Source organism: Cervus elaphus, chromosome X (assembly GCF_910594005.1).
Source record: "Cervus elaphus chromosome X, mCerEla1.1, whole genome shotgun sequence".
NCBI lineage: Eukaryota > Metazoa > Chordata > Mammalia > Artiodactyla > Cervidae > Cervus > Cervus elaphus.
The window spans coordinates 146,250,121-146,277,367 of NC_057848.1; the positions used below are offsets into that span (position 1 = coordinate 146,250,121).

General features: G+C 35.6%; 1 protein-coding gene across 1 annotated transcript in view; it reads right to left on the bottom strand.

Moving 5' to 3' along the window:
- Positions 1-27,247, bottom strand: part of IL1RAPL1 (interleukin 1 receptor accessory protein like 1) — a 1,418,929-nt gene that overhangs the window by 548,458 nt on the left and 843,224 nt on the right. The window contains exon 5 of the mRNA XM_043896687.1: positions 26,703-26,856. Within this exon, the coding sequence (XP_043752622.1) occupies positions 26,703-26,856 (154 nt within the window). The remainder of the gene's footprint in view (positions 1-26,702; positions 26,857-27,247) is intronic.

Sequence of the window (27,247 nt, forward strand, 5' to 3'; positions counted from 1 at the left end):
AGTTAACAACTGCTTTGTTATGTTACTTCCACTCTATACTTTGCACAGAACCAATGCACGATCAATGCAAAGAAATAGAGGAAAACAATAGAATGGGAAAGACTAGAGATCTCTTCAAGAAAATTAGAGATACCAAGGGAACATTTCATGCAAAGATGGGCTCAATAAAGGACAGAAATTGTAGGGATCTAAAAGAAGCAGAAGATATTAAGAAGAGGTGACAAGAATATACAGAAGAACTGTACAAAAAAAGATCTTCACGACCCAAATAATCACAAAGGTGTGACTACTCACCTAGAGCGAGACATCCTAGAATGTGAAGTCAAGTGGGCCTTAGGAAGGATCACTATGAACAAAGCTAGTGGAGGTGATGGAATTCCAGTTGAGCTATTTCAAATCCTGAAAGACGACGCTGTGAAAGTGCTGCACTCAATATGCCAGCAAATTTGGAAAACTCAGCAGTGGCCACAGGACTGGAAAAGGTCAGTTGTCATTCCAATCTCAAAGAAAGGCAATGCCAAAGAATGCTCAAACTACCGCATAATTGCACTCATCCCACACGCTAGTAAAGTAATGCTCAAAATTCTCCAAGCCAGGCTTCAGCAATATGTGAACCGTGAACTTCCAGATGTTCAAACACGTTTTAGAAAAGGCAGAGGAACCAGAGATCAAATTGCCAACATCTGCTAGATCATCAAAAAAGCAAGAGAGTTTCAGAAAAACATCTATTTCTGCTTTATTGACTATGCCAAAGTCTTTGATTGTGTGGACCACAACAAACTGTGGAAAATTCTGAAAGAGATGGGCATACCAGACCACCTGATCTGCCTCTTGAGAAACCTATATGCAGGTCAGGAAACAACAGTTAGAACTGGACATGGAACAACAGACTGGTTCCAAATAGGAAAAGGAGTACCTCAAGGCTGTATATTGTCACCCTGCTTATTTAACTTATATGCAGAGTACATCATGAGAAATGCTGGGCTGGAAGAAGCACAAGCTGGAATCAAGATTGTCGGGAGAAATATCAATAACCTCAGATATGCAGATGACACCACCCTTATGGCAGAAAGTGAAGAAGAACTAAAGAGCCTTGTGATGAAATGAAAGAGCAGAGTGAAAAAGTTGGCTTAAAGCTCAACATTCAGAGGACTAAGATCATGGCATCCGGTTCCATCACTTCATGGCAAATAGATGGGGAGACAGTGGCTGACTTTATTTTTCTGGGCTCCAAAATCACTGCAGATGATGATTTCAGCAATGAAAATAAAAGACGCTTACTCCTTGGAAGGAAAGTTATGACCAACCTAGACAGCCTATTAAAAAGCAGAGACATGACTTTGTCAAGAAAGGTCCATCTAGTCAAGGCTATGGTTTTTCCAGTGGACATGTATGGATGTGAGAGTTGGACTGTGAAGAAAGCTGAGTGCTGAAGAGTTGATGCTTTTGCACTATGGTGTTGGAGAAGACTCTTGAGAGTCCCTTGGACTGCAAGGAGATCCAACCAGTCCATCCTAAAGCAGATCAGTCCTGGGTGTTCATGGGAGGGACTGATGTTGAAGCTGAAACTCCAATACTTTGGCCACCTGATGTGAAGAGCTGACTCATTTGAAAAGACCCTGATGCTGGGAAAGGTTGAGGGCAGGAGGAGAAGGGGATGACAGAGGATGAGATGGTTGGATGGCATCACCGACTCAATGGAAATGAGTTTGGGTGGACTCTGGGAGTTTGTGATGGACAGAGAGGCCTGGCGTGCTTTGGTTCATGGGGTCGCAGAGTCAGACACGACTGAGCAACTGAACTGAACTGAACTGAACGCAAAAGCATATATGACTAAACTCCACCTAAAACAATAAATACAGATCCTGTAACTATAGGTTACATTCATTTATACAATTATGTAAATAGCTTGTGTAAGTATACAATTGTTGTTCTGTACATAATTCTATTTCTTACAAAATGTTTACTGAATGATTTTGTTGAATGAGAAAAATAAATACATGAAAAGGCAGGTCAACACTATTGAGTTTATTTAACTCAGAGAGAAATTAGATCAACAAAAAATTTGATTATGTACCCCAAATGTAAAACATCAACAACACTATTTCATTATACTGGTACTCAGATTTTTTGCTTTAATCTAATTTTAGCAACGTCACAACCAATGAGTGAATAGTAAATACCTTATGACCTTTTCGCTGCCCTCATAAAATATTGTTTTAATAGTATGTGATATTTTTCACATCTCTGTTACTTCACCCCTTCCTTCAAGTTTGATGCTGACAACTGTTAATAACTTCATTATTCTGAAAGGGCTGTATCATTAACTAGCTCAATAATACCATAGCAACAATATCTAATTAGATACATTCTGTCTTCAAATTACATTTTTAATCGGGGATTCATAAAAGTTGATTCATAGAAGAAACATGACATGCTCATGACATCCAGAAGCCATAATTTTCCTTAAAAAGTTTAAAATGTATTTTTACTTTTAAAAAAGACGACATGTTTCAGTATCTTTCTTTCATCCTTAAGTTGACAGAACAAACCACAATTTTTAAAAAAAGCTCAGCATGTGCTTTGTTATCATAAGTGAAATACTGAAAACCAAAAGTTTTGAACAATGATTAGAAATTACAAGACTTAGAGAAAAGACTTTGAGAATTAGTCATAGGAGAGAAAGAGAAGCATTTGTGTTTGTATTTAGGGTATGTTTCTAGATTTAGTGAAGAAAGGAAATGTGTTCTTCAAAAAATGGCAGTATATAAACAGAGCATGATTATCTAATGGAACATTAACAATAAGTGCCCATTAAAAGTTCCAAAGTTTCTTTTGCTGACACCAGAACAAAGTCGTGACTACAAACAATGCTTTCATATTTAAAATATCTCTTAACTGTTAAGTTTGCACTTAAGAAAATTTCCCTGGTAAACATCGCACTGTATCACATGAGATAAAGTCTATAATAGTCATCATGAACCTTGGATGCTGTTTATATTCCAGGAAGTCCTGATTGATATATTGGAGTGAAACTCAATGCTAAATTCAACAGATGACTAAGAAATATATAGTAAGACCTTCAAGTTAAGGCACAGAGTAAGCTACTACTTTACATCTTACGTAGATTTCAGAAAATGGCTTCAATTTGCATATTCATGTTGAACTGTCCATTTACAATTCATTGGAGTTTTTCAGTCCTCCAGATGGAACAACAGATGCTAACATAATGACTAAAAGCTTCGGTCAAGCATTTTAAGAAATGGAAACATTAAATCCTCTTATGATGTAGGAGCCATCTATTTTGACATGAGTAAAACTGACTCCATTTCCATGCAGTTTTCTCAAAGACAGTTTGAAAAATTCTTCTAAATATGTATTACACAATATCTGCATCACTTGCAAGTGAAGAGATGACTTTTGATCTCATCATCAAGACAGAGCCTTCAGCACTACAGGAAAGACAAGTGGAAACCCCAGAGCATACTTAGTGGGTCTTGTCATAGTACAAAAATAATAAAAGCTCCTCCAAGCAGTCAAAACCTTTGGAAAATAACATCCATCATTTAAAAATCTTATTATGTAATTATGAAAATGTCATATCAAAACCTAATGTTTTGATTTTCTTAACTGCTTCCTGTTTTTTCAACTATAAAATACCTTTGAAAAATATGAGTAAAAAAATTAACATAATGCAAAAATCACTAGACTCCCAGTGACCTTCTGCCAGCTTGTCTATGCTTAATCCTATCTCAGGTGGGGATCTATCATACTTTAGAAACCAGCAAAGAGGACAGTACCAGTAATCTCTCCCAGTATTGATTAATGAATTTTTCAGGAACCAGTGTCAAATATTAACCTCACAGAGCTATAAATTTAATGTCCTCCCTTGAGATGAAGATGAAATCTAGAGAAAGTAAACATACTGCCATGTACACAGTAGACAATTTTTTTAAAATACTCAGAGTTTTTGAGAAAAAAGAAGGGAACACTACACCTGTGTTATGGATGATCTGAAGACTTTACCTGTTCATTTTTTAAATATTACTTTCAGGTCCTTTGCTTACCAAAGGAGACCCAATTTCACTCAAATGTTTTGAGAACTGTGTTTAAATAAATGCAAATGAAAAGAGTAAAATAAATAAATAAATAAATAAATAAAATATTCTAAATCCTGATGGAATCTTTACTTATATTTTTAATGCACTAAATGCTAGTTGCTCTATTATTCTGAATTGTCCCAGTTCTTAGCATCATATATCACATCATACGTTTTTTTAAAATCCAAATAATTATAATAATATTCTCAGTCCATTTAACCTTTCCTATTTTCTTCATCTCTAATCATTAGTGTCCTTCTCCACCCCCCCCCATAGTTCTCTACAAGTTCTTACTGTGTTTCATAATTTAATGTCTAGGAAATAAAAAAAATAAACGTGGGACTCAATTAAGAATAATACACAAAGTGAGTACGATAGGAAATTGGCTTGTGGTTTTAATATTTTCCTTAGTCCTAAATACATTAAGCTGACAGAGTTCAGTTTATTAACAAAAAACCCCATAGTGAAGCAGCAGCATGATCATACGGCTTTTACAATGATTCAACTGCAGACTTTCTGTATTATTGTTCATTTTGAAAAATAAGATAATAGGAATTTATTCAAACTAATATTGGAATGATATAATATCATTAAGTCCAGTAGTAACCTACTGCTTAAACAAATCAACTTGGTTTTATTTATACCAAGTAATAAATTTCTTGCAACTAAGTAGCAACAATAAAATTAAGAATACAGGAGCCATATATAAAATAAAAGAAGTCTGATAATTCTCCAACTCACAGAATAAAAAATATATATGTATATACATATGTGTTTATGAAAATATAGGTGTTATCACACTAAAATATCTAATTAATTTACTGAACTATTTATCTTATCCAATATCACATAAGTTTTAAGCAAGTGTTACTGTTGACATTATATTTCAAGTTTAGTCTTCATGTTTTAAAGAGTTTGCACGAAGTGAGGTACTACATTCAATCTAGCCCCGAGGTTACAGTCATCTTTATTCATGGAGCTCAAAGACTTAATTACCATAAAATATGCTGGAATCTTTCATCAAGAGTCTAGATTCTACTATGTTACATTTTATGCCTAAAAGTTTTACTGTCAGGTAGGCAGTTATCTATCCTCACCAGGGAAGCCTAATCCTAGAGTTCATTTTCAGTCTCAGATTTAACGAGATGGAGATGATGGAAGATGTTGGGAAACAGAGGTATCCTTAAGCTCATCCTACTAACCCTTCCATTCCAGAGCTTCTGTGCTGAAAGTGGTGCAATGTTGAGTCCTCAATTAATTTCACTGACATCAAAACTAAAAGCAGTTAATATAAAGTGCCAACATAATGGCTAGAGTTTCATAAGTTTTATGGAAAAATCAATGCTTGTCAAACAACAGAGCCAACATGAAGTAGGGAAAGCGTGTTCTTTTTTACAAAAATCTGTGATACGCTAAGCTTAGAATATACTCCAAAATGTTAAGGGTAGTCATGTATATTAAACTGGACTTTATTTGTAGTAAATGACACAGGATATAAAATTTATTATTTTAATCATCTTTAAGTATGCAATTTTTGGTGACATTTTGTGCATTTAGTACCATCACTGCTATCCATTTCCATAATGTTTTCATTATCCCAAACTGAACCTCCTAAACAATACCTCCCCTTTCCGCCCTCTCCCAGACATGGGAATCACTATTATACTTTCTGTCTCTATGAATTTACTTATTTTTGATGCCTCATATAAGTAGAAACATACTTAAATAGGTTTTTGAAACGTGACCACAAAGAAAGAACTGGTTTTGTAAAAAAAAAAAAAAAAGTGTGCTGGTAAAAAGTCAAGTTTTATATATATATTTGCATATAAATGTATAAACATGTATATATAATCAGATCAAAAACAGAAATGCATACATTCATTATTTATACCACGTTTAAACATTAGACTTCACTTGTTAATAGACTACATTAGAGATAAGATTTTTTGAGATGTCTTCACACATATAAACCATTAGTTAGTGAACAATGAATATTAATCAATGATTTGTATAATCAGTGCCCTTTGAAAGACGGGTAATATTATAAATATTAACATTCCATTAATTAATAACAAACCAAGGTAAAGATTCACAGATCAGACCAAATCATGACAGTGCACACTTCACACTTCCATTTGTACATTTTTCTATAGCCTGTTTTCATGTGCATGAGATAGTGTACTCCTCACCAGAGCATGGTGAGTGGGTATAAAGAGTCTCAATATTAAGACAATACCTAGTCAAGTCAGGTGACGTGGACAAAGTCTTTTAGCCCAGGCACGACAGAACCACCCATCAAACTACACCCAAGACTCTGGGTCCTGTGTCTTTCTCTTACACTTTTCAAGACTGAGATCACAGTCATTTTCTAGAGAAGCACTGTCCAAATAAAAATATAATGTAAATCACATACAAAATATAAAAATTTTCTAGTAGCTACATTTTAAAAAGTGAAAAGAAGCAGGCAAAATTAATGGAGTGATATATTTTATATTACCAAATATCATCACTTCAATACAAAAAATTACAAGATATTTTGCATTATTTTGTGATATCAAATCTTTGAAATCTAACTGATGTTTTACACTGCAGCACATTTCAATCCAGTCGAGTCGCATTTCAAGTGACACATGCTGCTAACATCTACTGTATTGGACAGCATGGTTAACAGACGCTTGCCCATTTCTCTAATTAACTAATCATTCTATCAAACAGTATTTATTAGACAGCTCTTCCATTTTCACATTTGACTTTGTTGGAATGATTGTAAGAGAATTGGAAGCAGTAGGGTGCAAATAAAAGGAACTTCATTAGAAATGATGATGATGATTTATTCTGAAAATTATAAATTCCTGCTCACAATGTACTTTGAGGTTCCTCCTTGGTAAAATGTAGATAATAACACCTATAAATCATTTTGCACAGTGCCTGCCATAAAACTAGCAGGCACCGGAAAAAGTAGCTGTTCTCTAACAAGGAGGGAGGGATGAGCCTGGTTAGTGGTCTGCAAGCCTAGGGGCAATACAGCTCTAACCTGGGTCAGGAAAGGAGGATGGCTTGTGACAGGGATAATGAACCATTTCTAAGAGAGAAGCAGTTCATGGGATTGCAGTGGTAGGACTATCAACGAAAACATTCAAAGCACTGAGAAACCCAATGCTATGAAAAGCAACAAGAAATTCAAGGCTAGGTCTTGCTGATAAACTGTCAGACAACACCAAAATCAAGGCCAGAAAATTTAATGGAATCAAAAAGGCACAGAGGTCTGAGGTTAGGAGTAGAGTTGAGCAAGGGCTCTTCTTAAGATGTATGTGTTTCCACCAAAAATAGCAGCATGCACTTAGATTTTTAAAACATCACTCGTTATAGCTTGACATATATGTGCTACCAATGTGTAAGATAGCTAGTGGGAAGCTGCTGTAGAACTCAGCTTGGTGCTCTGTGATGACCTGGTGGGGGCATGGGAAGAGGGAAGGGACATGTGTACACTTATGGCTGATTCATCTTGCTGTACAACAGAAACTAACACAATCTTATAAAGCAACTATCCTTCAATTAAAAATAAATTTTAAAAAGGGATATCACTCATCATTTCGAGCATAAGCATTTCATAGCCTGTATCTATGGATTCTAGTACCTAACATTCTTAGGGGTGTAATACAGTTTTGGCTGTGTTGACGCAGGTCCATTTGAGGCCCTGGATGGAGGTCAGTCAGTTCCCCTTCTCAAGCATTTGATTAATGTATTAATACTTCAAGCACTTCCCTTATTTGGCTCTCACCCTGGAAGGCACACAGTCAGGATTAGGGACAGCACTGATATCCCCGAGTTCGTGATATTAATCAAATTAGCCAATCGGCTGGGAGCCCTCAAAATCTAGCTAGCCCCACTCCATTTGTCAGACTTCAGCTACTCCCCGCAGCTGGAGCTTGCTATTATCCCATCCCCGGGTACCAACCCTGTTTGCTCCTGCCAAGCAGCCTTCTCTCAGTTGGAGATGTAAGTAATAAAGAGTTCTTGCCTTTTATCTCAACTCAATGTGTTGTGATGTGTTGTGTCTTGTCATCAACAGAATGTTTAAATCTCATAGAATGGGGGTCCTAGCCTACTTTGTATTTTGTTCTCAGACACTTTTTGCGGCCAATCATGTTCATTTTCTTCTTGCAACCCTCAGTGGGGTTTCATCCACCGGAATATTATGTACTATGTATTGAGGTTCTATCCCTCTAGATACTCTGTTTTATATTGGTTTTGGATAGCACCAGCCTGGCACTATTTTATGTAAATTTTTGATTAATGACTTTCAGGCCAGGCAGGTGGTATAAACTCAAATGCCCAAACACACAAGGCTATGGGTTAATAGGATACATATTTTTTGCTTGTTTTAAATAAATGAAGAGCTAATTACCAAGACGGCAAACTGGCTGTCTTTTTCCTGTGCCAGTGGTCATATTTGTTTTCCTTTCCAGTTTCATGGCAACCCATTTAGAAACCTTGGTTTAGATGGGAACTTCTGTTCTAACTCCTTGCCCTTTGAGGGTCCAAGTCCAAGTCCTAATGTAACTAACAAAACAAAAGCACTTGGTTGCTGATAATTACAATCTCAACACTCATCTGCTTCCACCACCACCACCCCCAACCCCAAGGTGGCCTCAAAGCCAGGTTCATTGAATTGCTCTAGGTTTTAATTACTTCTTTACTTTTGGCCCCTGAGATTAAAACAACAACAATAATAACAACAAACTTGCTTGCAAGCTCAGCTAATCATTTAAAATCATTCTATTTTATACAGCATTTCTAGGTGTTTCAAAACAGGGAAGGAGGGTACCTAGTCAACCACATTTTCAAAATGGTTATCTGTTACTTTTTAAATTCAAAGCATCATATGAGGTGGACAATGAAAAGTGAATTATTTTTAAGTTCAATTTATAAAATCCAGAAGAAAATCAGGTACTTTTAAACAAGTACTTGAAAGATGTTTTAAAGGGCTGCGTGGATTAGATGAGTCATTACAAATAAGAACTTAGAACAGATCCTGGCACAGAACCAACAGTAAATATTAACTAGTGTCATTACTAAAACTTATTATCATTGCTTATATTGATGGAAATCAGAATAATGCTTGTTTTCACTATGGCTAGAAATGGCACATCCCAACTTTGCTATTGATATAATCTAAAATGTACACTTTTTTGCTTACGAGTAAAACCATCATGCTTTTAGTTCAAAGTTATCACATCTTGACATTAAATGACATTAATCAAACATGGCTTGATTAATATGTTTTAGATAACTCAATATATTGAAAGATTAAACAATAATTTAAGGTATTTGGTGTCAGGAGAGTTATCATTAGAAATTACTCATAAGAGACGTCTTTTACTTTAGGTACTGAACCAAATTAAGATTAGACAGCCAAAATGATTAAAGTCAGTTTAACTATATTGATCAGCTTTAATCTCTTTGATATCAAAAGTTTCAATTAATACACACGATCTTTCAGTTGTAAAATATGACATTTACTTAAGCTAAGGCTGTAATATGTTCCATTTTATCAAAAATAATATACATGATAGTTGTTATTGGCATTAATTCTGGCACACTACCAAACACACAAAGTCTGGAAACATGTGTGCCTAGCATCAATTTCATCAATTCTTGTTAAGTTACAGTTAGCAAAGCACACTGGAGTCTATGATATATTTCAACAAAAATAGTTTTTTAAAGGGGATATGAAAGGCACCATTTTTTAAAGAAATAGAAAAAACAATGAAAGTAATCACGACACCCCCAGGCTAGACCACAAATACACCATGTAATTACATCAGTGGCAGAAGAATTAAAGGTCTCATAGTAAAATGTGTTTCAGTTGAACCTAAGAGATAAATCTTTCATAGTGATCAGTAGAGCTCATATGAAAAGTACAATGCCCTACCATTAATTATCCAGTGTAGTAAATCATAAACTGAAGTTCAGGAAATTAAATTTTATTCCTAAATTTGTCACCATGATGCTTTGTGACCTTGATAAAGCCACTTAACCTTTCTTTGCCTCAGCTTCCTCATCCATAAAAACAGGAGGAAGACGTACCTTTTGAGAACATAAATTCAGCCTATGGTTGACTGGAAAGTAGTTTAAATATATTGCTACATTAACTCTGTTAAAAATGTCATACTAAGTATAGAAATGCTACTAAAATCATCACATCCTTGTAGCAATCACCTCACTCATTTTGGTATTTTTTTCAAGTCAGTTTTCTTTTCCTCACTTCCTCACTATTCTTGCTGATTCTTACATTGTATTGAGAAAAATTTTTTCCTAACATAACATTCTCACAATCCATTTTCTTATCATAATTTTATGATCTAGCCCTAGAAATTAAATGGCTTTCAACTTGTCTGATTCATTCAAAATTTTATGATGGAAATATTATTATTTTGTTTTGAATTTTTCTTTTGAAAACTAAAGAAAAATGTTTCAACCAGAAGGAAGAATATGTATTAACAGATAAAAGGGAATATTACATAATTTAATCTTTACTTCTGGAAAAATTTATATAGGGTGTATTTTGTTCTTTAGTTTTTAGTTTAGTTGCTCAGTCATGTCCGACTCTTTGCAATCCCATGGATTGTAGACTACCAGGCTCCTCTGTCCATGGGATTTTCCAGGCAAGAGTACTGCAGTGGGTTGTCATTTCCTTCTCCAGAGGATCTTCCCGACCCAGGAATCGAACCCAGGTCTCCCACATTGTAGGCAGACACTTTACCATCTGAGCCACCAGGGAAGTCCCATATTTATTTTTAATTTTTGGCCATACCTTGCAGCATGTGAGATTTCAGTTCCCTGACCAGGGATCGAACCCACAACCCCTGCATTATCAGGCTGAGTCTTAACCACTGGACCACCAGGGAAGTCCCAAAAATGTCCCATTGAGCCCCATATTTTAGGGGTTGGGCATGGGCAAGAATACCACTCCCTTCTCCAGGGATCGAACCCAGGTCTACCTGCACTGTAGGTAGAACGCTTTACTGCCTGAGCTACCGTTCTTAGACCTAAACAAATAAAAAAATGTGTACCATAAACTAATAATGCCTGTATTTTTGTCTACATGGGTCACAGTGAATGAAGAGTCAAGTTCATCTAAATCATTTTGGAATTACTTAGTCTTTTACAAATCACCTCTAGATATGTTTTCCCTATATCCATACTCCCACAAATAATCTGTCAGATGGCTAGGGTTAAGGATATAGTTTGAGTGTGAATTAGAGTTTAGTATAAGGAACCCTAGGATATGAAAATGTATAACAATACAAACTTGAATTTTCACATTGTTATTTAGCAATAAATAAAGTACAGAAAATTGTTAAATAATCCATAACATAATTTTGTGAATATCAAACCACATTTTATAATCTCCAAGACATCATCATGTTTAGACACGTGCACCCCAATGTTCATCACAGCACTGTTTATAATAGCCAGGACATGGAAGCAACCTAGATGCCCATCAGCAGACGAATAGATAAGGAAGCTGTGGTACATATACACCATGGAATATTACTCAGCCATTAAAAAGAATTCATTTGAATCAGTTCTAATGAGATGGATGAAACTGGAGCCCATTATACAGAGTGAAGTAAGCCAGAAAGATAAAGAACATTATAGCATACTAACACATATATATGGAATTTAGAAAGATGGTAACGATAACCCTATATGCAAAACAGAAAAAGAGACACAGATGTGCAGAACAGACTTTTGGACTCTGTGGGAGAAGGCGAGGGTGGGATGTTTTGAGAGAACAGTATCGAAACATGTATATTATCTAGGGTGAAACAGGTCACCAGCCCAGGTGGGATGCATGAGACAAGTGCTCGGGGCTGGTGCACTGGGAAGACCCAGAGGGATCGGGTGGAGAGGGAGGTGGGAGGGGGGATCGGGATGGGGAATACATGTAAATCCATGGCTGATTCATGTCAATGTATGGCAAAAGCCACTACAATATGTAAAGTAATAGCCTCCAGCTAATAAAAATAAACGGGAAAAAAAAAGAAGTAATGAGCATCTGTTGTTTATATTCTCTAGAATATTTTTTACCATCTCTTGGTACTTCAAATTCCCTTTGGATTACTACTCCCTTCCTCCTTTCAGTCCATTTGGTTGGGGTAAGGCCCATGACCCAAAGCAGCTTAAACAATATCTAATAAATTTGAAAATACACATACTGTGAATAAACAAATCCACTCCTAGGTAAAAATCCTCCAGAAATTCCTACTTGTATGTACAAGGAAAAATATGTGTTTTATGTGTATGTGTGGGTTTGTATGTATGCTTGCAAGATGGTTAATGGCAATATTACACACATTAGCAAAAAATCAAAACAATCAAAATGGTCTGAAAACAAACTGTGAGATATCCACATAATAGAATACTATAGGATAAAAGTAATAAATAAACTGCTGATAAGTGGAATAACATGAATGAATTTTTAAAGCAAATACCAGAGCTGAAAAAGCCAGACAGAATAGAATACACAATGTGTGGTATACACTGTACATAATAGATATAACAGAATACACAATGTGTGGGTTCAAACTTATAAGTTTTAAAAACAGGCAAAAATACTAGTTATATTGCTTGGTTATTGTGTATACACTATCAGTGAGCATAACGTAAAAAAAAGACAAGAAAGCAAATAACATAAAATTCATGATGGTATTAACACAATCAGTAGCAGAAAAGAAGGAATTTATATTCAGAAGGGTAGGCAGAGAACTTCTGTGATGCCTGTAATGTTCAATTTCTTCACCTAGGCGGGTTCATTTTATAATATGCTAAGTAACTACATATTTATATTTTATGTACTTTGTTTTATATTTGACTATTAAGTGAAAAGAAACAAGTGAAGAAATATGGGCTGGGTCATGAATTTCTTGCTGTTGTTTAGTCACTGTCAGGTCTGACTCTTTTGAAACCCCCTGGAATATAGACCACCAGACTCTTCTGTCCATGGAATTTCTCAGGCAAGAATACTCAAGGTCTCCTGAGGCCTAGGCTGAGAACTGACATGTTGTGAGTTCTGTTGCAATACATTGGCCAAAATAAGTCACAAGGCCAGTCCAGATTCAAGGGGAAGAGGAATGGACTCTGCCTATTTGCGTGTGTGCTAAGTCGCTTCAGTCAGGTCCAACTCTTTGTGACCCCATGGACTGTAGCCCGCCAGGCTCCTCTGTCCATGGGATTTCCCAGGCAAGAATACTGGAGTGGGTAGTCATTTCCTTCTCCAGGGGATCTTCCTGACCCAGGGATCGAACCTGTATCTCCTGTACTGGCAGGCAGATTCTTTACCAGTGAGTAACCAGGGAAGCCCCTGGTTGTCTTAGTAGTATTAAAAGAAAAAAAAAAAAAAGACAAAAACAAAACTGTACCTAAAGACAGGTGGATAATACATTAACGGGGAAAGAAAAGAGTGTAACAGAATGCTACACAGCTTTATATAGGACTGCTTGCATAGAATACTTTAAACAATGATTTCAATCAAAACAGTGATATCTTCTGGTAAAAATCTCTTCACACATGTCCAGAAAGAGAAGTTGATCTGGTAAAATAAAGAATCTAGAATAGAAAAAAGTACTTGATAAACTGGAAAACATGTTAAAAATGAACATCAAGCAATCTTAATAGGAAAATTTGGTTCTATATTTGTACCTATAAGTTCAACCGTAGGTAAGCACTTAACAATTAATATATGGAATATGATGTCATTTGACTTAACGTTCACTACAAAGCAATAATATAATGTAGGTAATAAAAAAGGTTGATGTAATAATCCCATAGTGTTAGCAAAAGTGGAGTATGGGATCTAGATTGAGGGAGTTACACCTCCATTATTTGTTATGCTTTTGGGATGACAAGGTATCATTTTGCTCAATTGTAAACACAATTTAAAAGCAACTGATTTAACGTGGAATATGTCCCAAGATACTCGATCGATATATTTAAGAATGTACATCTGTTTAGTGACTACTATGGGGCAGACATGCTAGATTTTCACCCCAAGATGGAAATAACATTCCTACTCTTGTTTTCAGCTTCCTTGAGTAAATGGTTTAGAAGTCATCATCCCCATTGCTACAAGAAAAACCTGAAAACCAAAAGCTTTTCTAAGGCCTCTAAGAGAACTGACTGACGTTTCAGGGCAAACTACCACTCCAGAATTTGGAAACATGGTTAAATCCAGAGAGTCACAGCTAGGATCTGCTTATTTGGAGAAGACATTGGAATGAGAAACTCTGTCAGCAACCAACAGAAGCAAACTTAGATATGACACAGATACTGACATTATCCAACAGGGAACTTAAAATATTTATGTTTAATATCTTAAGTGTTCTAATGGAAAAAAGATAATGTGCAAAAACAGATGGATAATTTAAGCACAGAAATTGCAATTCTCAGCAGGAATCTAAAGGGCAAGCTAGGAATTAAAACACCATAACAGAAGTAAAGGCTGTCTTTGATGGGCCCATGAGTATACTGGACACAGTCAAGAAAAGAGTTATCCTGAAGACAGAATAGAAATTTCATAAACCAAAATGCAAAAAGAACAAAGAATGAAAAAAATGAAACAAAACATACAAGAACTGTGGGATAATTTCAAAAGGCAGGAGAAGGAAGACGTACAGGAAGAAGAAAGAAAAACTAGACTAAAAGAAATATCTGAAATAATAATGGCCAAGGACTTTCCAAAATTAATGACAGACACCAAATAAAAAACCCTTGAAGCTCAGAAAACACCAAGTAGGATAAATAACAAAATCACAACATCTAGATATATTCAAACTGCAGAAAAACCACAAATAGGAAATCTTGAAAAAACAAAGGAAAAATGATATATCTATAGAGGAACAAGGGTAAGAATCAGAGTGAAGCTCTTGTCAAAAAACATACAAGAAAGAAGAGAGTGGAGTGAAACATTTAAACTGGCAAGAACTAAAGGCATTCTTGAACTAACAAAAACAGGGGATTTATCACCACCAGAAAGGCACTGCTGCTGCTGCTAAGTGGCTTCAGTCGTGTCCGACTCTGTGCGACCCCATAGGCGGCAGCCCACCAGGCTCCGCTGTCCCTGGGATTCTCCAGGCAAGAACACTGGAGTGGGTTGTCATTTCCTTCTCCAGCACATTGAAAGTGAAAAGTGAAAGTGAAGTCGCTCAGTTGTGTCCGACTCTTAGTGACCCCATGGACTGCAGCCCACCAGGCTCCTCTGTCCATGGGATTTTCCAGGCAAGAGTACTGGAGTGGGGTGCCATTGACTTGTCCGGAAATTCACTGCAAGAAATGTCAATATAAGTGATTCAGAAACATGGGTCAACATAAAGAAGATAAGAGTGTTAGAGAAGAAGCAAATGAGGGTAAAATAAAATATTTTATTTATCTTATTATAAACTGATCTAAAAGACAACTACTTGTCTAAAATAGTAATATTTATTGGATGATTCTGTGCTTCCACTGCAGGGGACATGGGTTTGAACCCTTGTTGGGGAACAAGGATCTCACAAACTGTGTCTGAAAATAAATAAATACAATCTAAAAAAAATTTTTAAGTAAAAATTAAAAAGAATTAATTGGATGATTACAACATACAGTTAAGTGAAATGAATAACAGAAATGTCAAAAGGGATGAGAGGGAAGAACTGAGATTGGTTTTTAAAAAGTATTGAAACATCCAGGGCAAACACTAAATTTTTTAAAAAAGAAGTAAAATTTATAATAAGAAAGGAGAGGCAAAGTGGAACTATACAACCAGAGAAAGCAGAAGAGAGGAAAACAAAGAATAAGTTCAATCAAATGAAAACATTAACAGAAATACTAGTCTAATAATTCAGTAATCACTTTTTTAAACTTAAAAAATGTTTATTATTACTTTTTGCTGTACTGCACAGCTTGTAGGATCTTAGTTTCCTGACCAGGGATAGAATCTGAGCCACTGCAGTGGAAGTACAGAGTCCTAAGCACTGGACCACCAGGGAAGGCCCTCAATAATTACTATAACTGGTCTAACTACATCAGTTAAAACATAATGAAAGTCAAAGTGGATAAAAAATTAAGATCCAACCATTTTGAAGAAAAGAAACTCACTTTAAAAATTTTTTTGAAAAAGTTAAAAGTGAAGGGATGAAGAAAGATATACCATGCTAATACTAATCAAAAGAAAGTTAGGTATATTGATTTCAGACAAAGCTGACTTCAGAACAAGGAAAATATGAATAAAGAGGGACATTACATAATGACAGATCAATTCTCTAAGAAGACATAATAACCCTAAACACCTAAGCACCTAACAACACCCAAGCATAATAACCCTAAGCACCTAACAAGAGGAGCATCAAAGTTATGAGGCAAAAACTTACGGAATTGAAAGGATAAATGGAAAAACTGACTACTATTTTTGGAGATTTCAACACTTTATTTTCACTAATTGAAATATCCAGCAAGCAGAAAATCAGTAAGGATACAGCTGATTTGAGCATCACAGCAAGTAAACTTGATTTAATTGACATTTGTAGAATTCTCCATCTAATAACAGCAAAATATATATTTCTCTCAGGCTCTCATAGGATATTCACCATCAAAGATCACATTCTGTGTCATTAAAAGTAGCAGTTCTTAAGGAGAAGGCAATGGCACCCCACTCCAGTACTCTTGCCTGGAAAATTCCATGGATGGAGGAGCCTGGTAGGCTGCAGTCCATGGGGTCACTAAGAGTCGGACACGACTGAGTGACTTCACTTTCACTTTTCACTTTGGTGCTCTGGAAAAGGAAATGGCAACCCACTCCAGTGTTCTTGCCTGGAGAATCCCAGGGACGGGGGAGCCTGGTGGGCTGCCGTCTATGGGGTCGCACAGAGTCGGACACGACTGAAGTGACTTAGCAGCAGCAGCAGCAATTCTTAAAAAATAAAAATCACACAAAGTGTGTACTCAGATCACTCTGAAAATAAACTAGAAATCAATAAGAGAAAAGCAGCTGGGAAAATGACCAAATGTCTAGAAATTAACACATTTCTAACACATTGGTTAAAATATACTTTGCAAGAGAAATTTTAAATATGCATGTATACCTATGGCCGATTCATGTTAAAAGAAAGTGAAAGTGAACTCACTTAGCTGTGTCCGACTCTTTGCGACCCCATGACCTGTAGCCTAGCAGGCTCCTCTGTCCATGGGATTTTCCAGGCAAGAGTACTGGAGTGGATTGCCATTTCCTTCTCCAGAGTCATGCTGAGGCTGATTCATTTAATTCTGTAAAGCAATTAATCTTCAATTAAAAAGTAAATTAAGTAAAAAAATGCTTGAACTATATGAAAACATAACTTAACCAAATTTGTGGGACACAGCAAAAGCAATGTTTAGAAGAAATTTATAGAGTTAAGTCTATGTCTTAGGGGAAAAAAAAAGAACTTTAAAATAAAATCCTTAAATCTCTGCTCTGTGAAAGTTATTGTTAAGAAAAATCAAAAGAAAAGCTACAGGATGGGAGAAAATACTTAGAAAACACACATCTGATAAAAGAGCTACAAGAATTCATAAATTCTTTAAGAATACTAAGAATTCAAAAGTATACAAAGAATTCTTAAACCTGAGCAATGGAAAAACAAACATTCCATTTGAAAAGGGAGCTATATATCTGAACAGACATAAGATCAAAGAAGATACACAAAACACTAATAGCATATAAAAAGATGATCAAAATCATTTATAATTAGGGAATTGGCAATTAAAACACAGTGAGATACCACTACAGAACTATTGGAATGCTAAAATCCAAGCAATAAAATTGGTAGATGGATGTAGGACACTAGAATTCTTTATTCGTTGTTGATGGAAATGCAAAATAGTATACCTACTTTAGAAGACAGTTTGGCAACTTCTCACAAAGCTGAGTATAATCTTACCATATACTCTAGAGATTATATCCTGGGTATTTTTTAAACTAATTTGAAACTCCCATCAACAGAAAAACCTCTACAATAATGTATATAGTAGCTTTATTCATAATGTTAAAAAACTGAAAGTCCCCAAGATTCATCATTCAAAACATGAATGGAAAACTATGGTACAGCCACACAATGGAATATTACTCAGTGACAGAAAGAAATGAGCTATCATGAATGAACCTTAAAGACACTATGCTAAGTGAAATAAAACATACACAAAAAGACAAATACTGTATAATTCCACTAATTTGAGGTACCTAAAATGGTCTAATTTATGGTCACAGAAAATAGAGGGGTGGTTTCCAGGGACTGATGGGAGGAAGGAATGGAGTTGCTGTTTAAAGGATATAGAGTTTCAGTTTGGAAAGATGAAAAAGTTCTAGAGGTTGATGGTGGCAATCATTGCACACAATGTTAATGCACTTTAATGCCAGTGAAATGTACACCAAAAAATGGCTAACAGGGTAAATTTTGTTAGTTACATTTTACAACTAAAACAAAAAAGATTCTTTGAGCCTAATATCAAGAAATATTCTTAACCATCTGCCCTCATGACTCAGAAACTGGGCTTATATTCTGCTTGAATCATTAACTTTTTTTTTTCCTTATGTTTCTTTTTTTTATTATTTTTTTCATTTCCTTATGTTTCTATGTGTCTATGTGTTCAGTCACTCAATTGTGTCTGACTCTTTGCAACCCTATAGACTGTAGCCCACCAGGCTCTTCTGTCCATGGGATTCTCCAGGCAAGAAGACTGGAGAGGATTGCTGTTTCTTGCTTCTGGGGATTGAGACCCAGGGATCGAACCTGTCTCCTGCATAGAAATGCCTGTTAATAAACCCCTGATTGCTTGCACCACAAAGGCTTAACTTTGGGAGCTCATGTGAAAAACTGTGTCCTGAAATGACACACATCTCTTTAACTAAAATAACCTGTTCTTAGGACTAAGAATCATTCATTGAGATATGAAGCCATCTACCAACTCAGCTTCTAGGTTGTAAAACTTAATGGGGAAGTCTCAAAGGTGGGAATAAAGGGGAGCAGAAAGTGCCACCTCAGAATATGCCCCTTTAGAGTAAAGACTATTTTGAGCTGGGTTTTTTTTTTCAGAAACTACAGAAACAAGAGAAGCTCTGAAAACAAAGCAAGAGTTACTCTATCGTAAGAGGAATTTACACTTATGAAGAAAATCTTCATTTATGTCAGGGTGACTCCCCTACACCAGGAAGAGCAAAATGACTAAATCTTCAGCAACTCTTACCAATGGAGAAGGCATTTAGATTTAGACTCACCTGGTTTACTGTCCTTTTCCTGGTAAACCTCCCATAACTGGCCTTTCTCCCCTTCAAATTGAAAAACCTTTCTTTTGTCTTTAGCCAAAGATGATATTTAAGGGGGTGGCTTTGGCCATCTTGGCAAGGTAATAAGTTTCCCAGGTATCTTCCAGGTACGTGTACATTTTAATAAACATGTTTGTTTTTCTCTTGTTAACCTGCCATTTATTATAGGGGGCCTTAGCCAAGAACTCTGAAGAGTAAACAGAGAATGATTCTTCCTCCCCTACAAACTTTAATGTTTGTAAAATTTTAAAGACATTATTTAGGAGAATGGAAGATCCAAGGATGGAATGCAGAATGTGATAAAACAATCTAACTCTATTATAAGCTCACTGAAGGGGATGGGAGGAAAAGGTGCTGACCTAAGTAACTTGGGAAATGAGAAGAGTCCATAAGACTAAAGTGAAAAGAATGCACTGGAAGCTATAAAGTTGTTCCTCACAGGAATACAAGTCAACCATTTTAATCCCATTACACACCTATATTGTAAGTAAACAAGTAAACAGCAGTTGGTGGTAACCAGGTTTCTCACTATTGGACAGGGAGGTTACAGATAAGCCAAAAGAAGAGGCTAGAATGATCTCTATGGTAATGGATTAGCGACATAAGTATGAACTCATATTTAGTTCAATATAGATACGGATGGTTACATATAGAAATATTTCTAGATATGTGTTTATGCCTGGGTTAGTATATACCTATGTCCTTGCTCTATCAATTGAGAGGTCTTAAAATCAATGATACTCCTTTAGCAAAGAGTACTCCCACTGCCCAGATCTTCCAGTACCATTCTCCAAAAAAGAGAAAAAGGGCTTTTTGGAAGAAATTGTTGATTGCAGGACTGGGGCATGAAATACCCATGATGATCCTGGAGCATCTTGTAGGATTCGAAAATAAAGAAATACTCAAACACACACAAGTGCACAAATGTGTACACACACACACACAACTAAAGAGCTCCAAAGGACCAAAGTTGGAATGATTTGAGCAACAATGGTGATGGTGAATACAAACCAAAGTATAAAAGAAACATCCATGAGTCCATACTGATATAGAAAATGATGGAATAAGTAGATAAATGTCAGAAAATAGATATATGCCTCATGAAGAATTTCAAATAATTGAAGTATATACTCTGACTTCAAAGAGGTAGGGGCATAACTCCTTACTCCTTAAGTGTAGACTACAGATAGTTACTTCCTTCCAAAGGGTAGAGTAGTGAAAGCAGAGAAAAAAGAGTAAGTCTACAGTAGCAAAGTCTGATCAACAAGTGACTAACACTACCAAGTGATGAATGTCAACATCAACAATGATGCCATGTTGATAGTATGATATGTTGTGATTTTACATTTGTGGTCTTCCAGGAATATATAACTCAAATTTAAACATTAAAAAAATCAAACAAATCACAACTGAAGGGCATTCTATAAAATAAGTGCTCATTAAAATGATCAAGATTATAAAAACAAGGAAAGTCAGAAATAGTAACAGCTAAAAAGAATCTAAGGAGACAAAACAACTAAAAGCAATGTGCTATCTTAAATGGGATGCTGGGACAGATAAAGGACATTAGGTAAAAACTGAGGAAATCTGAAAAAAAATATAGACTTTGCTTAATAATCATACAGTGACATTAATTCATCAATTGTAACAAGTGTGCCATACTTATGATAGATGTTAATAGGAGGGGAAAACTGGGTGTGGGGTGTATGGGATCTCTCCCTGTTTTTTATTTTTTCTGTAAATGTAAAACTATTCTAAAGTAAAACATTTAGGAAAAAAAGAGACATTGCCCTTGGCTCTGAAAAACATATTTTTGTGAAAATCGAGGCGTGTCAACAAATAGTTATAATGCAATGTGGTAAGAGCTGCAATAGCGATTCTAAAAATGCTATGGAGTCATGAAGAACTATACACCTCAGAACAGAGGGAATGTTTTAGCTGTGCCTTAAAGAAAGAGTAGGAGTCAGCTCTGTGATAACGTGGAAGAAAAAGCTTTCCAGAGGAGCACTCCAGAAGTAGGGTTCAGAAGGAGGATATCTGGAGAAGAGTGAAATAGTGTAGTCGAGGCATAGAGAAGAAGGTGGAGGCTACAGACGATGCTGAAACATATTACATTTAATTTTTCAAAAATGTTTAAAGTATACCAAAAGTGTCAAGTAGGTTTGTTGTTTCTTTCACTGTGATCTGTTTTCCTAAACAGCTACTTCAGTTAGTAGACTCATATACTTTCAATTAAAAAAAAAAAATCTCCCATAAAAGCTTACAATATGACCTGTACAATGTGACTTTACTTATCCCCATGTTTCCTTTTCTTTTCACATATAGGACTCTTTTGTTTTATTTTAAAGAAACCGTCTAACACACTTCAAAATACATGTTATCATCTAAGGCAGATCCACTAAAATTAAATGATACCATGCTTTGTGTAAGATTTACATTAACTAAAATATGATCATGATGTACATAAAACCAAGATACAAAATAGTGATTAATTATCATGCAGAGAAACGCTCACCTTTGTTATTACATTGAGAGTTTAACTTGGGTTCTAAGAATTACTCTTCAATTTGGCCACAGGCAAAGTAAATGAGCTATAAAGTGAAAAGTGACAGTTGCTCAGTTGTGTCCAACTCCTTGCAACCCACAGACTGTAGCCCACCAGGCTCTTCTGTCCATGGACTTCTCCAGGCAAGAATACTGGAGTGGGTAGCCATGCCCTTCCTCAGGGGATCTTCCTGACCCAGGGATCGAACCTGAGTCTTCCTGCATTGCAGGCAGATTCTTTACCACTGAGACACCAGGGAATCCTAAATGGGCTATAGAGTAATACTATTTGAAGTAACGTCATGCATAAGTATATCCTATCAATAGACTTCTTGTTAAACTCTAAAATGCATTTTAATACATATTATTTTGATTCTGGGATATGCAGTTCTAGGATTCAACCAAAATTTCATATATAATTTAATTTTGCTTTATAATGTACTTTCCCAAATCCATGTCACACGTAGGTCTACTTAAGTTAGAGACCTTAAGTTATGATAATAATCAGTTGGACGAAAATTTTCACTGAAACTTTAACTAACTTTCTTTTGGATATCAAGAGATAATTATTCCTTCTTTTTCCATAAAGAAAAGGAGATATTTTTGGCAAAATGAATGCACAAAAATATAACAGCCCTGGTTAGCATTTAGGAGAAAACAATTATATTATTAATTGTACAAAATAGCCTCATTTATATCATTTTACTCATTGGGACCCAGTTTCCAATCTCTAGGAGACTGTTCCCAATCTCCTCTTACTAGACAGTGTTTCAGTAACTGAGTGTTTCTAGAAAGGGGAAAGATGTGTTTACTGAAGATTAGTTCTACATCCCAAAGAATAAAGACTAGAAGGTCATTCTATTCCCTTTTCAGAATAGATATTTTTCATTATACTTTTACATTTCTTTGTCTCAGTACTTACTCCTTGAAAAGCTACCTCAGTATACATTAAGAGCAAAAAAGAAAAAATAATATATTCAATATTTATTGTAAAGAAAATCCAAGTATAGATAGTTGTATTTTTCACTGTTCCATTAAACAGGGAGGTAAAGTGACAAAAGGGTAAATTTTAATTTTCTATACAAAAGCCTATTAACATGACAAAACTGAAAACCAAGTGAGTGCAAATCATACATGTGTACATCATAGGTACATAATACACGATTAAATGTGTGGTTACTATTTAAACGTAACATGTATTGCTACTGTCAGTTATCTCCTGGGTCTAATATTTCTCAAAGGCATCACCAAAGAGTATCTGATTTAATTAAATTTCATTTCAATCAGAATACTTACAGCCATCAAATGAATTTCATGATACCAAATTTTGTTTTTAGGTCAAACTAATCAAAATTTCAAGATTTAAAGATGATTATTAAAAGATGAAAGTGACTGCCACAAAATACTTTTCATATACAGGGAGTTTGATGCTGTTAAGAATAATACTGCACGGGAACCTGGAAAGTTAGGTCCATGAATCAAGGTAAACTGAATGTGGTCAAACAGGAGATGGTAAGCGTGAACATCGAAATCTTAGGAATCAGTGAACTAAAATGGACGGGAATGGGAAAATTTAATTCAGATGACCATTATATCTACTACTGTGGGCAAGGATCCCTCAGAAAAAATGGAGTAGCCCTCATGGCCAACAAAAGAGTACGAAATGCAGTACTTGTGTGCAATCTCAAAAATGTCAGAATGATCTCGATTAATTTCCAAGGCAAACCATTCAACGTCACAGTAATCCAAGTCTATGCCCCAACCACTAATGCTGAAGAAGCTGAAGTTGAACAGTTCGACTACAAGACTTTCTAGAACTAACACCAAAACAAGATATCTTTTCATCACAGGGGACTGGAATACAAAAGTAGGAAATCAAGAGATAGCTGGAATAACAGGCAAGTTTGGCCTTGGAGTACAAAATGAAGCAGGGCAAAGGTTAGCAGGGTTTTGTCAACAGAACACACTGGTCATAGCAAACACCCTCTTCCAACAACACAAGAGATGACTCTATACATGTATATCACCAGATGGTCAATGCTGAAATCAGATTGATTATATTCTTTGGAGCCGAAGATGGAGAAGCTCTATACAGTCAGCAGAAACAAGACCTGGAGCCAACTGTGGCTCAGATCATGAACTTCTTATTGCAAAATTCAGGCTTAAACTGAAGAAAGTAGGGAAAACCACTAGGCTATTCAGGTATGACCTAAATCAAATCCCTTATGATTATATAGTGGAGGTAATTAATAGATTCAAGGCACTAGATCTGGTAGACAGAATGTCTGAAAAACTATGGGTGGAGATTCATAACTGTACAGGAGGCAATGATCAAAACTATCCTAAAGAAAAAGAAATGCAAAAAGGCAAAGAAGTTGTCTGAGGAGCCTTTAAAAATAACTGAGAGAAGAGAGAAGCAAAAGATAAGGGAGAAAGGGAAAGATATACCCAAACAAATGCAGAGTACCAGAGAATAGCAAGGGAAGATAAGAAAGCATTCTTAAGTAAACAATGCAGAGAAACAGAGGAAAACAATAGAATGAGAGACTAAAGATCTCTTCAAGAAAATTAGAGATGTCAAGGGAATATTTCGTGCAAGGATGGACACGACAAAGGACAGAAATGACAAGGACCTAATAGAAGCAGAAGAGATTAAGAAGAGGTAGCAAGAAAACACAGAAGAACTGTACAAAAAAGGCTTTAATGACCCAGATAACCACGATGGTGTGTCACTGACCTAGAGCCAGACATCCCGGAATGTGAAGTCAAGTGGGCCTTAGGAAGCATCACTATGAACAAAGCTAGTGGAGGTGATGGAATTCCAGTTGAGCTATTTCAAATCCTAAAAGATGATGGTGAAAGTGCTTCACTCAATATGCCAGCAAATTTGGAAAACTCAACAGTGGCCACTGGACTGGAAAACGTCAGTTTTCATTTCAATTCCAAAGATGGGCAATACCAAAGAATGTTCAAACTATTTCACATTTATGCTCATTTCACATGCTAGCAAAGTAATGCTTGAAATCCTTCAAGCTAGACTTCAGCAGTACGTGAACCAAGAACTTCCAGATGTACAGTTGGGTGCAGCAAAGACACAAGAACCATACATCAAATTGCCAACATCCGTTGGATCACAGAGAAATCAAGGGAATTCCAGAAAAGCATTTACTTCTGCTTCGTTGACTATGCCAAAGCCTTTGACTGTGTGGATCACAACAAACTGGAAAATTCTTAAAGAAATGGGAATACTAGACCACCTTACCTGCCTCCTGAGAAACCTGTATGCAGGTCAAAAAGCAACAGTTAGAACGAGACATGGAACAACAGAATGGTTCTAAATTGGGAAAGGAGTATGTCAAGGCTGTATATTGTCACCCTGCTTATTTAACTTATATGCAGAGTACATCATGAGAAATGCTGGGCTGGATGAATCAAAAGCTGGGATCAGGATTGCTGGGGGAAATACTGACAGCCACAGATATGCAGATGATACCACTCTACCAGGAGCAAGCAAAGAGGAACTAAAGAGCTTTCTTGATGAAGACGAAAAAGAAGAGTGAAAAAGTTGGCTTAAAACTCAACATTCAAAAAACTAAGATCACGGCATCCGGTCCCATTACTTCAGGGCAAACAGAAGGGGAAAGACTGGAAGCAATGACAGATTTAATTTTCTTGGGCTTCAAAATCACTGTGGATGGTGACTGTTGCCATGAAATAAAAAAGATGCTTGCTCCTTGGAAGGAAAACTATGACAAACCTAGACAGCATATTAAAAAGCAGAGATATCACTTATTAAGAATCTCTCTTAATAAGATGAGAATAATGTCTTTCACTGACTGAAGCATTGATTTTTGATCCCCCCGCTTTATCTGTTGGAGCCACTTTGAGAGAAGTACACAATAACATTAAATGAGGGATGAATACATTATTTAAGAATATATCATTTAAAATGACAAAAATTATGCGTATTTGTATGTAATTCTATATTTTGCTAATGGATTTCATACATATTAACTTACCTCATTCAATCCTTGCAAAAATCCTATGAAATAAACAAGGCAAACTTTATCATCACCATTTTATACATGAGGAAATTGATATTCTGAGTTGTGGTGATTAAAATTATCACATGACTAGTGAGTTGTAGGTCTGTGATTACAGACTGTCCTGAATTTTGCTCTCATGCCCTTCTACCTTAGTAACCAGATACAGGAATGAAACCATGCAATGCATCTCACATAATTATTCAAACATTGCATGTGATATTTTGTTATATTCAAGTTCATGAGAACATGTGTCAAGTTCACAGAGTGATACATGAATAAAAAAGTAATTTTTCTAATTTGGAACAAGACAGGAAGATCGAGGTAAATTTCATATATTCCATTTCAACACTCTAGGAAATGTTTCCAAAAATGGCACCACTACAAAATATAAGCATAATTTTCTGAAATTGTATACTCATTATTTCAAGCACTTTCAACAAAAGCTAACATTTCTATAATCCCCTAAGCCTATTTTCTTTAACCTTTCAAATGCATTTCAGGGCAATATGATTTGAAAACAAGAAGGAATAAATTTCACCTATAGGAATACATTTAGCATTTGGTTAAGTGGTTCTTTCACTGCAAAGATTTGAAAAAATCAATATGAAGCACAAAAGTGAAACTTAAAATGTTAGTTTCATTACTTGCAAGTGATATACTGAAGACTGAACTTACCTGTAACAGTTAGTTCAGTAGTTCTTCTCACAACAAAGCCTCCATATTTTAACTCACATGTATAATTTCCAATGTCATCTTCTCTGACTTCTCTTATAAGCAGGGTATCTCTTTTGAATACTATACTTGGCCTCCATGTTTTTGTCCTACATTCCTACATGAAGAATATAAAATTTTTATAGTACATACAGTGACTTAAAAATAAAATATTTAAAATGACTAAACTAAAACTTCTAAAGTTATATTTTAAAAATGCTGAAGAGTTTGGAATTAATGCTGAAGATTTTCAAACCTTTTCCATATTTCCAGAAAACCAGGTTCTCAATATGGAAAAAAGTACTTAAGATTCACTTTATTAATGCATAAGATTAGTGTCTCTAAATCAGATATATATGTGTTGATTTATTAGATATAATAAAAGGAACATTTATTAAGATTACTTTTGATATCACTTTTAGAAGAAAATATTTTACATTTGATTTTTATGAAATTAACTACCTTGATACTAATAACATAAAACATAAAATGAATTTTTTAGTGGAAAG